Source organism: Solanum stenotomum, chromosome 4, assembly GCF_019186545.1.
Source record: "Solanum stenotomum isolate F172 chromosome 4, ASM1918654v1, whole genome shotgun sequence".
Lineage (NCBI taxonomy): Eukaryota > Viridiplantae > Streptophyta > Magnoliopsida > Solanales > Solanaceae > Solanum > Solanum stenotomum.
In genome coordinates this window covers 23,627,362-23,645,971 of record NC_064285.1, presented here as the reverse complement: position 1 = coordinate 23,645,971, position 18,610 = coordinate 23,627,362, and the positions used below count along the sequence as shown (strand labels likewise).

Genomic DNA, 18,610 nt, shown 5'->3' with positions numbered 1-18,610 from the left:
ATGTTTCTCCAATAAACGTCCCTTTTAGCATGTTTTTGCATGGCTTCCATACTTAGTACTTAATTGTGCTAACCCCTTTCTTTCCCTTTTTGACTAAAGTGTAGGGATTTGGAGATGGGTGACATGTCATGGCTATTTGATAGGTTTCTAAGTGTTGAAGATGAAGACTTGGTGAGTCCTCATATATTCGAGGACAATACCCCATATGTTCTTTTATGTCTTTTTAGTATTGTTTAAGTTGTGTATGAGATTGGTCCCGAATTTTGTACTCTAAAGTATTAGATGGTTTTGAGACATCATGTATAAAGTCTAGAAAGTTTTCCGCTTGCTATTGTTTTATTTTTAATGAAATGTTTTCTTGGTAAAGAAAGTTTTTAATTCCTTATGGTTTTAGTGTCTATGCGATGAATGAATGCTAAGAGGCTTGTATTAGACCTCTTCGAGGTCGAGTACGCCGGTTACGACTAGGGGGTGATCCCGGGTCGTGACAGTTCCAGTCCCAAATTCCCCCCATTAGCTTTTCCATAACGATGGAAGTCATGCTGTTACAAATTATGAATTTGATCACATGAGTAGATAGATAAGTTATTAAGGAACCCATACGACTTTATGGAATTGAATTCGGGCAAGTAGAATTCCCAAAATTGATCGTAGCGTGAATAGGTAGTTTCTGAGTATCGTTGGTTAAAGGTCTGTTGTGAAATATGGGTTTGAAATTCTTAAAATAGCTCACTGTTACTGTGTAAGCCACAAAGGTGGGATTTCTGCCGCCAAGGTGAGGCTGTCGTAGCAGGGTGGGTGCTGCCGTAGTGGGGAAGACGCGACTTAAAGTCGAAAATAAACCCCTAAAACATTTTATTCTGCAACTTTTGAAATTGAGAGCTAAGGAACGAACCCAGAGATTTTCTTGATAGTTTTTTAGAATTCTTGAGGCAAAAGGTATGATTTTAACTCCTCGAGTCCATTTTTTTATTCGTAGAACGTAATCTAATGGGTAATTATTGATGGGGAAGGGTTTTGATCTGTAAATTTTGGTGAAGAAACACCTAATTTGGGTATGGGGATCATGGGTATGATCTAGGGTTGATAGAATTGTTACTAGTTTGGGTTATTAGTTATTGTTTATTGATTCCCGTGTTATATTGATAGTTTATAGACCAAGAACAAACGGAACGAATCCGAAAAAGGAAGAATCAAGTTTGTTAAGGGATTCAAGCTTGTTGTGAGATAGGTGATCGTTGTGATTTCATGATTATGTGATCTATATTTGTTCTTGCTTCATCATAATACGTGTATGTATGCGAATGTTACATTATTGATCACACTTGTTGTAAATGAGATAGATGAATGATGAATGTCATGAATCATGACTTGATTGTATGAACTTAAGAATATACGTGTGGTTGTGATTATGGCTTGTTGAATTGATCGGGTGTTGCGTTTCGACACACTAACTTGGATCGGTTGCCACATTTCGGCATAATTATGGGATCGGTTGCCACGTTCCAGCATAAACATTGGATCGGGTACCACGTTCTGCTATGCTAATTGTTTGTGTTTGGGTTCCATGAGAGGACTAATGACGTGATGTAATTGTGAATCTTGAGAAATGTGATATTGTACGTTGTTCGTAAATAATGATGATATTGTATATGTTCAGTGTATCCATGTTGTTATTATGTTGTATGACTTATAAATGTTGCACTTAGTGGGATAGCTGTGTAATCGTACCAGTACACTGTGGTTGTGTAGTGTTACTACACTTGTTCTTTCTTTGTTGAGTATAGAGCATCTTCAAGCGGCTATTGACAGACCTCGTTTAGAAGATCAGTGATCGTCGATCGAATTTAAGGGTGAGCCAGTTCTTCCAAGCTGCCATGAGTTCTCTTTCTGTATATGTCTACATTTTGGACTTGGACTACTAGTTAGTTATTAGTTCATTAGCTTGGGGTTGTAACCCTTTTTGTTTAGACTTTTGGTTCATTAATAGAGTTTTGGTACATTGACTTTCAGGTTCTAGGTATTACTTCCGCAATGTTAGTTTTATTGTTGGACTTTTGTTTGGAGTTTATGGGAACTTTATTTCTTTCCTTAGCATTTAACGTACTTCCGTAACTTAAATACCTTAGTATTTTTTATTAAGTTGGTTAGTTAATTAGTAAAAATGGTTCTCCCACCGGAGGGTTAGTGTGGGTGCCAATCACGATGGTCTGGGTCGTGATAAAATTGTTATCAGAGTTTAGGTTCGTTGATCTCGATCTACCAAAATGAGACTAGTAGAGTCTAGTGAAATAGTACACGTAGACGTCTGTACTTTTCTTCGAGATGCTCTAGGACTTTAGGAAATCTCTTTGTGTTCTCTTATCTCCTTTCGTGCTATAACTTGATTTCAACTGGTATTTGTCGATTCGAATTGGTATCTAAACTCATTCACTCTTCTGTCCACAAATGATTAACACTACATTCAACGGCGTCAGGCCCGTAGCTCCCGTTAATTCTCCAGTTGACGAATCTGCAGCAAGAGTTCGCAGTCGAGGCATGGGTAAAGGAAGATCTAGGCGTAGAGGACGAGGAAGAGTGGATCTTTGACACATCCCAAAAATGGATGTGATGACACTCGTCTTATCCCACCAAGATAAGTCAACCTAAAACTCAACCATTACAATAAAATGCGGAAATTTTTATAATCAACTCAAAAATACCCCAAAAATCTGGTTGTCACGTGTACAAGCCTCTAATGTGTTATAATAAAATTGAAAGAAAATACAAGTTTCAAATGACATTGTTTATAGAATAGAACAAGATCATAATTAAGGAGAAAGAAGGTCCGCTGAAATGACAAGCAGCTACCTGACAAACCTCCACAAGAAGCTTAAGACAAGGAGAAGAGAAAATATCATAGAGGTTCGGGCTAGTAACCTACAAAAAAATGTAGTAGTAAGGGGTGAGTACCAAATTATACGGTACTCAACAAGTAAATCTCTAAAAACAAGCTAAGGGGATAGAATACGGGTACTCCTTACACCCCAACAGAACCTCCATAGTTATAACCTACATAAAACCAGCCCAACCTAACAACACACAATTTAGAAGCACATATCTCAACAAACAACATTCTAATAATCACATATTCTCAACACCAAGCTCAATATTCATCAATTACAACCTGCTTAAAACCAACCCAACCTAACAATTCATAATTCACATAGCACAGAACTCAACATCAACACTCTAACAATTACATATCCTCAACTACAAGCTCAATATTTATCAATCAAAGTTCCACATAAAAGCACTTACAGGATTAGCAAAACACAATATCAAGTTCACTAATGATAAATATATGCAATGGAATGGAATGAAATGTCAAGTATAGTGATGCAGGTCTGACCTAGTTATACACACCCGCTGTCTCTCAGTCCGGGACCCATGGGGGGACATATCTGTCTATGCATCCATCGCGGAGTACAGTACGACCCTTGATAATAGTAACCAACGTGGCACATGATACATCCCTAGAAATATAGTATCCATCATGGCGCGCGATACGTCGCTCAAAATGGTACATCCTCTTTAATTTCTTGTTCTTTCTCAATTCACATAACACTTGTTACAACCATGTCTCAAAACAATGCAAATGACATGTTCACACAAATAATGAAGAGATGACCATTTTCATAACATTGCACAATTCACAATAACACAATTATGATAAAACATCAGCAATGATTCAACAAGCCTTTCAAACCATTCTCAACACATCACACACAAACAATTAATCACATTACACACAAACAATTAATCACATTGCCTTTTATTACCCCTTTTTCATCATTAGAATTAATCCATGTGGACAAGTCAAGCATCACTAAGTCTCATTACCCCCAAACACATATTAAAAGGAAAAACACGAATTCCATATACTTAACAAGGGTTTAGAAATCCACTTGCCTCAAATAATTGAACAATCACTCCGGAACTTGAGTCTTCCCCTTTCGTTGGACTTCCAAATCAATGCAATCTATTCACATAAATAATCACATTAAGCTTTCGAAACTAACACACCTATTTTAATATATGTCTAGCCTGGACCAAAACGTCACCCAAATCTATAATCAAGTTTCTAATCTTGATGTTAATTAACCCAACAACTCTCATATTTTTCAAATTTCAAGCCTAGGGTTGAGTTGTAATAAATTTAATAGTATTAAAATAATATAAGACACCCGATATTCAATTACCTACCACAACATATCAAAACTTGAAATTATCATGTTATAGTAAAAATAATACGTAAAGAGTCGAACCCAGGTAGTGATAGAAAGAGAATTTTATATTGCCACTCATCAACGCCACATACTAATTGGCCAATTAAATCATACATTACATTATACCACTAAAACTATATTATATTATTTAAATGACCCAAAAAAAAATTTTTGGAAATATTTGAGCTATTTGTTAATTACAATTATTTAGTTGACAATTAATTTTAAATAATTAATTTTGGTTAGTGGCTTATTGGTGGACTAAGAGATAGTGGGTGTGCATCACTAGGTCAGACATGCATCACTATACTTGACATTGCATTGAACATATTTATCATTAGTGAACTTGATATTGTGCTTTGTTGATCTTGTGAGTGCCTTTCTGTGGAACTTTGATTGACGAATATTGAGCTTGTTGTTGAGGATATGTAATTGTTAGAGTGTTGTTGTTGAGCTGTGTGCTATGTGAATTATGAAGTATTAGGTTAGGTTGGTTTTAAGTAGGTTGTAGTTGTGGAGGTTGTAATTGATGAATATTGAGCTTGTTGTTGAGAATATGTGATTGTTAGAATGTTGTTTGTTGAGATATGTGCTTGTAAATTGTGAACTGTTAGGTTGGGATGGTTTTATGTAGGTTGTAACTATGGAGGTTTGGTTGGGGTATTAGGAGTACCCATATTTTATCCCCTTAGTTTGTGTTTAGAGGTTTACTTGCTGAGTACCGTGTGGTTTGGTACTCAACACTTGCTACTACATTTTTTTGTAAGTTACTAGCCCGGAACTTTGTGATGTTTTCTCTTCTCCTTGTCTGAGGCTTCTTGTGGAGGTTTGTGAGGTAGCTTCTTGTCATTTTAGTGGACATTCTTTCTCCTTAATTACGATATAGTTCTATTCTAGAAACAATGTCATTTGAAACTTGTATTTTCTTTCAATTTTACTATAACACATTAGCGGCTTGTACACGTGACAACCAGATTTTTGGGGTATTTTTGAGTTGATTATAAAAATTTCTGCATTTTATTGTAATAGTTGAGTTTTAGGCTGACTTATCTTAGTGGGATAAGACGAGTGCCATCACGTCCATTTTTGGGTCGTTACACTCCTACTAGAGATAGGGTACCGGTTGGAAATTCTCCCCAAAATGAGGCCCCTCCCGTACATCATGAAGAGATAGAGGAGAATGTTGAGGTTGAAAATGTTGATGAGGTTGGGCAAGAGGAAGACGTACAGGCTAACACTAGAGGTATTCCTCCCATAGACCCAGTGTTAGCCCAATATATCATGTCATTCTTGAAAGGGTTGGTTGGTCCTGGAGTGCTTCTTTCTGTTGAAGCAACTCAAGCCCCCGCCAATCCTCCCATTGCTATCACTGTCCCTAAGGTGGGTGGAACTGGAGGTAATGATTCTTTCTTCCGTCCTTTATTGGACCGGTTATGACTGGTAATGAGAATGAGATGCTGACCAAGTTTTTAAAGTTGAAAACACCTGTCTTCCATGGTTCTGAGAGTGAGGATGCATGTGAGTTCATTCTAGATTGTTATGAGAGTCTTCATAAGTTTGGAATTGTCCATCAACATGGGGTTGAGTTCGTGACTTTTCAGCTTCAAGGTTAGGCTAAGCAGTGGTGGAGAATTTTTATGGAATGCAGATCTTCAGTTTTACCTCCACTTACTTGGACCCAGTTTCATGCCCTTTTCATAGAGAAATATGTGCCTAGGACTTTGAGAAATCGTAAGAAGGATGAGTTCATGGCTTTAGAGCAAGGTGGTATGTCTGCGACTGCTTATGAGGCCAAGTTTCATGCCTTGTCTAGATTTGCTACGCAGTTGGTGACTACGAAGGAAGAGAGGATCCGTTTATTTATTAAGGGACTAAATTATGAGTTGAAAGTATTATCTATTCATATGACATCTGCAGGGAGGAGCTTTAATGAGGTAACAAACTTTGTTAAGAAAGTGGAGGGGGTGAGGCGAGATGGTCAGTTCAAGGCATTGGCTAAGAAAGCTAAAAATTCAGATAACTTTCAAGAATCGTATTCCAGAGGTTCAGGGAGGCCAACACTTGTAGCCAGGCCAATTCAGTTCGTCATGCTTGCATCTACAGGTAATTACTCGAGAACTCCACATCATAATTTGATTCAGGATGGCCAAGTAGTCGCACCTTCGACGGGTGGCAGACCATCTTTTGATCGTACTTGCTATAATTTTGGAGAACCTGGGAATATGAGGAGAGATTCTCCCCACCCACGAGTGTTGGATTCCGCACAGTAGCCATCTAGAGCAGTGGTACTTGCGGGGAATGGTAATAATGGTCGAGGGCGTCCACAAAGTGGGTGAGGAGGAAATTAATGAGGCCATAGGGGTAGAGGAAATGGTAATGCATGAAGAGGTACAGTGCAACCAGGCAGAGAAGTCACCCGTCACGATGGTAGGGCTCAGTGTTATGCCTTTCCGGGTAAGAATGAGGGAGAGGCGTCTGACGCAGTGAGCACAGATACTATTCTTGTATGTGACCAGATGGCTAAGGTGTTATTTGATCCAGGTTCTACTTATTCTTATGTGATTTCCCACAACATTTTCTATGATTTGTGATATACTTGATGCCTACATCCATATTTCTACTCAGTTGGGAAGTCTGTCATAGTCACCCATGTCTATCGTGTTTGTCCTATTTTGTTTATGGGTTATCAAACTTGGGCAGATTTGGTGATTTTGGATATGATTGACTTTGATATAAGCTTAGGCATGACTTGGTTGTCCCCCTATTATGTTGTGCTTAATTGTAACACTAAGTCTGTAACTGCAGAAACTCCGGGCAGGAAAAAGTTAGAGTGGGAAGGGGTGTACAAGCCTAAGCAAGCTAAGATCATATCCTCCATTCGAGCTAGAAAACTGGCAGGGCAGGGCTGTTTGACTTATTTGGCTCATATTAGGGATGTTGAGGTTGAGACTCCATCTATTGAGTCTATTCCTGTGGTGTCAGAATTTAGATATATGTTTCCTAATGAATTGACTAGTATGCCTCCGGATAGAGATATAGATTTTGACATTGATTTGAAACCTGGTACTCGTCCCATTTCTATCCCTCCATATCGCATGGCTCTGGCAGAATTAGAAGAGCTTAAGGCTCAAATCCAGAAGCTTTTTGATAAGGGATTTATTCGTCCTAGTGCTTCCCCATGGGGTGCTCCAGTTTTGTTTGTTAAGAAAAATGATGGTAGTGTGAGAATTTGTATAGATTACCAGCAATTGAATAGGGTCACCATTCGAAATAAGTATCCCTTGCCTCAAATATATGATCTTTTTGACCAATTGCAAGTTGCATCAATTTTCTCCAAGTTTGATCTAAGGTCTGGTTATCATCAGTTAAAGATTAGGCCTGAGGATGTGGGCAAGACAGCGTTTAGAAACCACTATGGGCACTACTAGTTTTTAGTTATGTCATTTGGTTTGACTAATGTGCCCGCAACTTTTATGAGTTTAATGAATGGGGTGTTCAAGCCATTTCTTGATTCATTCATCATAGTCTTTATTGATGATATTTTGGTCTATTCAAAAAGTGAGGAAGAGCATGTCGACCATCTTTATATTGTTCTGGGTGTTCTTGGGAAACAAAGGTTGTATGCTAAATTTTCTATGTGTGAATTTTGGTTGACTTCGATTGCATTTTGGGACATGTAGTTTCAAAAGAAGGGGTAATGGTAGATCCCCAAAAGATTGAGGCAGTTAAGAATTGGGTTTGGCCTAGCTCTGTAATGGAAGTTAGGAGTTTTGTGGGGCTCGCTAGCTACTATCGTGAATTTTTGAAGAACTTTACTTCTATTTCCACTCACTTGACTAATTTGACCAAAAAGGAGATACCATTTGAATGGACTGAAAAATGTGAGGAGAGCTTCCAAAAACTCAAGACTCTCTTGACCGCCGTGCCTATTCTAGCATTATCGGTTGAAGGTAAAGATTTTATTATTTATTATGATGTTTCACATTCTGGTTTGGGTGCCGCGTTGATGCATGATAAGAATTTCATAGTTTATGCATCGCATCAATTGAAGGTGCATGAGAGGAATTATCCAACACAATGATTTAGAGTTGGCAGCGGTAATGTTTGCTCTTAAGATCTGGTGGCATTACTCCTATGGTGTCAAGTGTGAAGTGTTTACTGATCATCGTAGTTTGCAGCATGTGTTCACTCAAAAGAATCTAAATTTGAGACAATGAAGGTGGATGGAGTTACTTAGAGATTATGATGTCACCACTCAATACCATTCGGGTAAGGCTAATGTAGTGGAAGACGCTTTGAGTCGAAAGGCGGTAAGTATGAGAAGTTTAGCTTGCTTACTTGAGTGTAACAAGACAACCTTTGGCTAAGGAAATTCAGACCTTGGAGTCTAAATTCATGCAATTAGGCATCTCAGAAAAAGGTGGGGTGTTAGCTAGCATTGAAGTTAGGGCCACATTCGTTGAAGAGATCAAGGCCAAACAATTTGAGGATGAAACTTTGAGTGAATTTAAGAAGAAGACACTGATGGGTAAGGCACAAGCGACCACTCTTGATGCGAAAGGTGTCCTTAGTTTTAAAGGAAGAATTTGTGTCCCTCGAGTTGATGACTTGATTCAAAAGGTTGTTGAAAGAGTCCATAGTTCGCGATATTCCATTCATTCAAGTGTGACCAAGATGTACCGAGATTTGTAGCGAATTTATTGGTGGCCAGGCATGAAGAAGGATATAGTGGAGTTTGTGGCTAAGTTTCAAAATTGCCAACAAGTGAAATATCTGCCCCAAAGGCCTGCAACCTCTTTGGGGAAGTTTGATTTTATTTGGGTAGTGGTTGATAGATTGACTAAGTCAGCCCATTTTATTCCTGTAAGAATAGATTATAATGCTGAACAATTGGCTAAGGTTTATATGAAAGAGGTAGTGAGGTTGCATGGGCCACCCCTTTCTATCATCTGAGATCGTGGTACTCAGTTTACCTCTAAGTTTTGGAGGAAATTACATGATGAATTAGGCACACAACTCACTTTTAGTACCACTTTCCATCCACAGATGGACGGGCAGTCCAAGAGGACTATTCAAGTATTGGAAGACATGTTGAGGGTATGTGTGATTGATTTTGGAGAACATTGGGATAAGTTCTTACCTTTGTGTGAGTTCTCTTACAATAATAGTTATTACTCCAACATTGATATGACACCATTTGAGGCATTATATGGGAGAGGATGTAGATAACCCATTGGATGGTTCCAGCTGGAGATGTGAAACCATCAGGGGTTGATTTAGTGAAGGATGCTCAAGATAAAGTGAGGAGTATTCAAGCTAAGCTCTTAGAAGCCCACAGTAGACAAAAAAAGTATGCGTATCATAAGGTAAGAGACATGCCATTTCAAACTGATTAGAATGTGCTTCTTAACGTATCGCCTATGAAAGGGGTGATGAGATTTGACACGAATGGTAAACTAAGTCTATGATACATTGGTCCCTTTAAGGTTCTTGAATGTGTAGGACCGGTAGCGTATAGATTGGCTTTACCTCCTAACATAACGGGAGTTCATCCGATAGTTCATGTGTCCATGCTGAAGAGATATCATGGTGACGAGAATTATATCATTAAGTGGGACTCAATTGTGTTAGACAAAGACCTTTAATATGAGGAGGAACCGATTGCAATTCCTGATCGTGATGTCCGAAAGCTGAGAACCAAGGATATTAAGTCCATAAAAGTTCAATGGAAGCATCGTCTAGTTGAGGAAGCTACTTGGGAAACCCAGAAGGACTACGAGACAAGTATCCCCAATTGTTCGTCAATTCAGGTACTACCCCATTCCTTCTTTAGCCTATTTTTCCTAAGTTTGTCACTCGAGGACGAGTGATGGGTAAATTGGTATCTATTGTAACAACCAGGTTCCGTCGTTATAGAAAAGCCAACTGGGAAAAATTTTGGGTTGTAAAACCTTTTCGTAGTAACTTGGAATTTCCCAACCTAGTCCAGATTTTGACAAAATCAAATTCATTAAAGTCTAGGGAAATATGGTAACAATTGGGTGATCTAATTATGAATTTGATCACATGAGCAGATAAATAAGTCGTTAAGGAACCCGTACAACTTTACGAAATTGAATTCGGGCGACTAGAACTCCCGAAATTGATCTTAGCGTGATCGGGTAGTGTCAAAGTGTCGTTGGTTAAAGGTGTGTTGTAAAATGGGGGTTTGAAAATTTGAAAATAGCTCATTGTTTCGTGCAAGCCGCTGAGGCAGGATTTCTACCACCAGGGCGGGGCCGCTGTAGCGGGGTGGGTGCCACCGTGGCGGGGCAGACGCGACTTAAAGTAGGAAATAAAACCCAAAAACATTTTATTCTGCATTTTTTGAACTTGAGAGCTAAGGAACGAACCCAGGGGTTTTCTTGACAATTTTTCACCATTCTTGAGGCTAAAGGTAAGATTTTAACTCACCGAATCCATTTTTCGATCCGTAGAACGTAATTTAATGGGTAATTATCGATGGGGAAGGGTTTTGATCTAGAAATTTTGGTGATGAAAGCCCTTATCTGGGTATTGGGATCATAGGCATGATCTAGGGTTGATATAATTGTTACTAGTTTGGGTAATTAGTTATTGTTTAATGATTCCCGTGTTATATTGATCATTTGTAGACCAAGAACAAAAAGAATGAATTCGGAAAGGGGAGAAACAAGTTTCTTAGGGGATTCAAGCTTGTTTCGAGGTATGTGATAGTTGTGATTTCATGATTGTGTCATATATGTTTGTTCTTGCTTCATTATAATATGTGTATGTATGCGAATGTTACATTATTGATCACACTTGTTGTAAATGAGATAGGTGAATGATGAATGCCATGAATCATGACTTGATTGTATGAACTTGAGAATATACTTGTGGTTGTGATTGTGACTTGTTGAATGGATCGGGTGTTGTGTTCCGACACACTAACTTGGATCGGTTGCCACGTTCCGACATAATTATGGGATCAGTTGCCATGTTCCGACATAAACTTTGATCGGGTACCACGTTCCGATATGCTAACTGTTTGGGTTTGGGTTCCCTGAGAGGACCAATGACGTAATGTAATTGGGAATCTTGAGAAATGTGATATTGTATGTTGTTCATAAATAATGATGATATTGTATATGTTCGGTGTATGCATGTTGTTATTATGTTGTATGACTTATATATGTTGCACTTAGTGGGATAGCTGCGTGATTCTACCATTACACTGTGGTTGTGTAGTAATACTTCACTTGCTCTTTCTTTGTTGAGTACAGGGCATCTTCAGACGGCTATTGACATACCTCGTTTAGAAGATCAGTGATCGTCGATCGAATTCAAGGGTGAGCCAGTTCTTCCAGGCTGCCATGAGTTTTCTTTCTGTCTATGTTCACACTTCGGACTTCGACTTGTAGTTAGTTATTAGTTCATTAGCGTGGTATTGTAACCCTTCTTGTTTAGACTTTTGATTCATTAATAGAGTTTTGGTACATTGACTTTCAGGTTCTAGGCATTACTTCCGCAATGTTAGTTTTATTGTTAGATTTTTGTTTGGAGTTTATGGGAACTCTATTTCTTTCCTTAGCATTTAACTTGCTTCTGTAACTTACATGCCTTAGTATTTTTTTATTAAGTTGGTTACTTAATTAGTATAAATGGTTCTCCTACCGGAGGGTTAGTGTGGTGTCAATCACGATGGTTTGGATCGTGACAAATTGATTACATTCCCCCTACTTTACTCAGACAATTAATTCTTTTTGAACGGGTAAGTAAGTTTGTAAAGTTTCAAGCAAGTTTCTTGAAGGGTAAATTAATAAAACTAACTTTACTATTTATGATTTTTTCTTAAAAGACATGTAAAGAGAAAAGTCTAACATTTAATATGAGACGGAGGAAGTAACGTTAGTCATATTATTTTGTTTGTATGTTAATTGTCCCCCAAACATGAACAATATAAGTGGAGAGACTATTCAAAATCTTATAATTTAGAGGTGAAACTTAAAAGTATTATTATTATCTTTCAACAATTTTTTTTTATTGCAATTCAAATTTAAACATTTTATATTTTAATTTAAATGATATGTTATTACTAGTCATAGTAAATTGAAATAATTAAATAGAATGCCCATTTGGTCAAATGTTCTAATTAAAAAAAATCCCAATTAACAGTTAATTACCTAGAATCTTTATTTGGTCCGTCAGTAATCAATAAAACGACCATTTGATCATTAACTAATTATGTTAGTGTCTATTCAGATCTTCTATGGGCACCTGGGTAAGTCCACATAATAATATTTGACATCACCCCAATCTGAACAATTTCGAGTGAATAATGTATCTAAAAGAATAGAAATACCAAGAGGAGATCATGTAATCTAAATTTTAGGATTGTTTAGTAGAGATTGATATTGGATGTCCATTGAAATTTGTCATTAAAATGTTTCGAACCTCAAATTTAAAATTGATCCGTTGCAAATGCCAGTTGGTCATTTCGAGTGAATATACAATATATTAAAAGAATTAAAACATCGAAAGTTGCTCATATATATAATTTAGGACTATTTAGAGGAGATTTGAGTGAATAATGTATCTAAAAGGATAATATTTTTTTCCAAATAATATAACTAGCTTTAATTTCTTTCCAACATAATTTATAAATCAATAAAAATCGAACAACATTTCTTCAAAAGGGAACAACATAAGATAGAACTAACAGAAAATAAAATAAAAATATAAATAGGATATAGCTAAATAAATAATAGAAATATTATAAAATCATTCAGAAGCCCAAGCATACTCTCTACAGACCTCCTCCTCTTCCTCTGGAGTATAATCATTCACGATGCCATATACTTCTCATATTTCCTCTAGTATTCTCTGTGTGATTCTATCAACAAATTCTTGGATTATTACCTTCTTCAAATGCTTATCATCAAGATATCTAGCAGCCAAGACAACACCCAATAATTCTGAGTGGCTCATCTTCAAGAAATTCTGACCAAAATTCTTTAATTGATCTTGCGTAACACATTCCTCCAAATGCTTCTTCCAATATTTAACCACTGTTGTCATTGTTTTTCCATCAACATTAAACAAAGGGATGGCATTAGAAGTACAATCCATGTCTTGTACTATGTTCTTGATGACTTTTGACCTCATAGCTATAGCCTCATCGAGTTTGAATTCCTCACCATCGCTAGTCTTAAGAGTCATGAGTTTTTCTGAAGACATGGCAAATTAAATGAAAATAGCTATGAATGAATGATTTCAATACATGAGACTAGCTTGGTCTTTTATAGTGTATTAGGTTTTACTTACTTTCCAAAGTTGTGGTAGGAATATGGAAAGCAAAATATCACATAGACCTAAACTTATTATTTTTCCTTTTTTGAAGTTTAATTAATTTGCTTTGCAAAATCTAGATTATTATGATAATGATATAATTAAAAGGGACAAGGAAAGTTCTAAACTCATTGTTTCATTAATCATTTACTTGAAGACCAGTCATTTCTGATAGTTGTTAAAATCACTCTGCTTGACTACATTTCTGATACAAGTACTTGAAAAACTAAAACAATAGAATGACCATTTGATCATTTACCGATTATGTCTATGTCTACTCAGATCTTCTTCCGGCAATTGGTTAAGTTTAAATAAATAAAATTTGACATCATCGGAATTATAAATTATTTTGAGTGAATAATATATCTAAAGAATAGAAATATTGAGAGGAGCTAATGATATCTATATTTTAGGATACTTTAGTGGAGATTTGAATCAGATGTCCATTGAAATCATTCATTAAAACATTTTGAATCCCAAACATTAAAATTTGATCTACCGTAAATGTAAATTGATCATTTCTAGTGAATATATAATATATTAAAAGAATCGAAACATTGAGATTTGTTCATATATATAATTTAGAACTATTTAGAGTAGATTTGAGCTAGTCGGTATTGAAAAAAAATTTAACTCGTGAGGAAGATGCGTTGTAATTTATAAATATTACATAAATATGTTTGTGATTAGTTATACATATCTAATTTGTAGTTATACATCATACATATATACAATCTTAAACTATTTATAAAATATCGATACATTACATATGCATATAGTAAACTAAATAATAAGAATTTTGTCAATGATACATTTACTTGAGAAGGCGTAGTAAATATTGCCCTAAAATTTGGAATATTACTAGTATTTTTTTTTTCATATAATTGTAACAATTGATTTTTGCTATTGTAATATTTTGAGCTCTTCCACTATTACCTTGCAAGATGCACTATAAATTGTGCAAAATGAAAGATGATACATATATACGTTCCTCCAATCATTATTTTTTAGTTTCTTCTTAATTCGAATTGTGCCAAGTAAAATCTCACTCGGACTATAGAGCTTCCTACTAAGAATTTTTCAATACGGAGAATTTTTTTAAGCTTTAACACAAATTAACATTATTAATAAAATTTTAAAAGTGACATGTAGATCAATATAACATTGTATTAAAAAAGAAACTCCATAATGTTTCTCTCTTGTATTTTAAGTTTTAAACTTTGATAGACTTTTAAAGAATTTTTTAATATTTAAATCATTTTTGTTGTTTTATGAGTAACTTTAAAAAAAATATTGTGTGAAGAGATTTTTCAGTATTTAAATTGTGCCAAATAATTGAGAAAATATATCAAGTCCATTAAATATGCTTTGAACAAAAATAACCCAAAATTATTAATAAATTAAATTTAGATATTTCATTTTGAAATATCAAATTCATCTTTCAACTATACGAATGATTTTTTTAAATATAAATAGCTTTAATTTATTTTCAACATAATTCATAAATCAATTAAAACAAACAACAATTCTATAAAAAGGAACAACTGAAGATGGTTCGAATTATGATTTAAAGCACATCACGGGATTGAGTTAAATACTCTCTTGTTTTAATATGTTTGTTTTATTATTTCTATCTTGTTTGCTTATCTCAGAATTTATTTCTTAATTATCTTAATTTGTTTTTGAATATCTCAATATTTATTTCTTAATAATTAGTTTTTTAAAAATCCGTCAAAAGCATTTTTTTGCAATTCGAATGTTGAATCAATATTCAATTTAATTTTCTTGTAAAAGTGAGAGAGCAAGAACTATTAATTTAATTGTTAGGTGAAATTATAGCTAATAAATATTTTATTGATTTTTTCTAGCTTAATCAATAATTGGTTTGCTTATAAGTTCAATAGTTAGACTCTATTTTCAATCATTAAGTTGTTTGTATAAATAACTTTAATTTCTTTTCAATATAATTTAGGGATAAGGGTCTGAAACATACCCAACTTTGGTCGGATTTGTTGTTGCGATACTAAACTTTCATAAGGACCTATTACCTCCCTAGACTATTTAATACAGTATTTTTTACCCCCTGAACTATTTAATAGTGTATTTTAAATGTATATATGTGCCCACGTGGAGACATTACTATTTATAATTTTGCATTATTTTTTATGTCCACATGGGCAAATATATATGTTTAAAATACGGTATTAAATAGTCTAGGGATGTAATAGGTCCTCATTAAAGTTTAGTATCGCAACAACAAATCCGACCAAAGTTGGGTTATTTTTCAGACCCTTATCTCTAAAATTTATAAAGCAATCACAATCAAAGAACAATTCTATAAAAATGAACCACATAATATATAACTAAATAAAATAAAATAAAATATAGGTAACTAGACCGTTTTAGTTCTAAAATAAAAAATGAACAAAAAATAACAGTAATGTTATAAAATCATTCAAAAGCCCAAGCATTCTCTTTACAGATCTCCTCTTCTTCTTCGGGAGTAAAATCATTCTTGATATCAAATTCTTTACGTATTTCTTCTAGTGTTTTTCCTTTAATCCTATCGGCAACTTCTTGACACATCTATCCAATATCTCCCTTATCATTAAGAAAATTAGCAGCTAAGATAAGAGCATGCAAAATCGAGTGGTGCACCTTCAGAAAAGCCTTGTCAAACTCCAACACTATGTCTTTGGAGAGGTCTTCCTCCGAATGTTTCTTCCAGTATTCAATCATTTTGGTCATTGTTTTGCTATCGACATTAGGCATGGGAATGCCGTTTGAAACACAATCTACTCCAACCATATTCTTTATGGTTTGTGACCTTACGGCTATTGCCTCGTCCAGTACAAATCTAACATCTCTCTATTTGAAAGAACTAGAAAGAGCTAGAATTAGAAATAGTCATTTTAGGAAAGAATAAAAAATCTGGAAAATTGGTTAAGTTATGTAAAGTTTGAGTTTTTGTTCAACTTCAAACGACAATAACTCCTATCTCAGGATGATGTAGGGGTTATACAAGATACGTAGGAAATATCTTTGAATTATCTTTCCAATGTTGCCGAGTTTACTCAATTCCGAGTTCGTATGAGTGAGATATGTCCATTTGAAGTTGAGCTGTCTAGATATGGAAAGCCAAAACTGAATTTTGGAAGGGTATTTTGGTCTTTTCCATACCCAATTAAATTAATTCATTTTTAGTAAATTATTTGGGGTCTAAACGGATTTAGTTTAGTTTTCTCTATTGAGAATCACGCTAGGGCTTTGAGAGAAGAAAAAAGAGGAGGAAAGGAGAAGAAAGTTCAAGATTCATCAAGTTCTTGTGAGTTTGGTTGTGGATTTTGCCAAGGATTCAATCCTACGAGGTATGTGAGAATTTCATTACGTTGGGTTCATTCACCCACGTGCCAAACATGTTTATTTCACTGTGAATTCATTCTAAAAAGGTTGAAAGTTTGATGTTCTTGATATGTGTTCTTGAAATTGTTTTCGTTCTTGGACTGGGCTGAGAATGAGGAGTTTTTGAGATTATTGCGTCGAGTTATAGAGTTGTTTTGAGTTAGGTTCTTAGGTACATTTACTGGGTATCTGAATCTAAAGAGAATTTGGGAAAAAGAATTGAGTTTAGGTGGATTGGGGCTGGAAAATGAAGAAGGAAAAAGTCGGGTGAATCAGGGTATCAGGTCCGTGTCACGGACCTGTTCCTCAAGATGGGAAAATTCTTCCTCACGACGTGAGCGGTCACGAACGTTCTGCCTCAAAATTAATTTCGTGACCAAATATTTAAATGCATCTCTGCATCACAAAATAGTTTCCAGACAATGATTGTTTGATCGTTTCTCATGTTTAACTATCTAAAAACACTCTTAAACATCATAATATCCTTCATATCACAAATCACAATCCTTAAATCCATAAATTCAAATTCAAGGAAAGTTAAGAGCCAAGTCTAGAGAATTCTTAGAGTCATTCAAAAGTCTTTTGCAAACATTTTAACTTTGTTTTAAGACTTCAGCTTTGAGTTGAGTAAAGAGTAACAGTAAAGTTCATTTCTTTAAAGATTATATGGGAATTAAGTATTTCCAAGAGTTAAAATGTTTTCACATTTGAGCAAGAAAGGAAACATCGATTTCCAAATGAGCCCTTGAGCTAGTTTTTGAGAAATTATCTCAAATCAAAGAAAGAGTTTTGTTTTTAAAACATATGAGCTGAGTATATTTTGGGAGTAGTATTGAGCACCGATATGGAGACGCGAGTTCATAATAACTCAAGTTTCCATAAACCATGTAGCCATCATCGGTAGAAAGGATCATATATTTTAGATGATTTCTTGGTGCTTTTTAGCATAGACTAGTAGATCCACTTAGTTGTGGTGTTCTATATGAAGGCAAAGTATAGGACAGTTTTGGCAGCGTGGGCGAGACGTTGCATCATCACTTAGGCTCATAGTGATGGTTGTCGGTTAGAGAAACTACCATAGTATTATATTACGTTATATGTAAATTGAGTTGTTATTCATTTCTTTAAAAAATTAAGTTTCTACCTACTATTTTAATGCTTTGTATAAACTGCACCATTATTGTTGTTTTACTGTGCATTTGAGTTGAGTTATGCAAGAGTTGAGTAAAGCCAAGGTAAGTGTTCCTTTCAGATTCCTTTCAAGATTATGCTTATACTCGTACATTCAATGTACTGATACCATTTGGCCTGCATCATTGCAGACACAACATCCAGCGCCTCGTTGATCCAGTTGAGCACTCAGAGTTAGTTGGTGAGCCTCATTGCTTTTCGGAGGACCCCTTTATCATTTGATTTAGTACTTTAGTTGTTAGGATGATCGAGAGTCTTATCCCGACATCCCTCTTGGTTTAAGAGGCTTCATAGACGAGTAGTTATAGTTCTTTAGTCTTGTATTTTAAATGTTTTTCTATGAGACTTGAGTTGCCATTTTGGCTAGTTTGAATATTCCCTTAAAGACATTTTAAGTTTAA

General features: G+C 35.4%; 1 protein-coding gene and 1 pseudogene across 1 annotated transcript; both read right to left on the bottom strand.

Moving 5' to 3' along the window:
- Positions 1-13,130: 13,130 nt before the first annotated feature.
- Positions 13,131-13,505, bottom strand: LOC125861367 (SKP1-like protein 1B). Its single transcript, XM_049541285.1, has one exon. The coding sequence runs from the start codon at positions 13,503-13,505 to the stop codon at positions 13,131-13,133; it is 375 nt and encodes a 124-aa protein (XP_049397242.1).
- Positions 13,506-16,067: 2,562 nt separating this feature from the next.
- Positions 16,068-16,424, bottom strand: LOC125861895 (SKP1-like protein 1A; annotated as a pseudogene).
- Between the last annotated feature and the right edge of the window lie 2,186 nt (positions 16,425-18,610).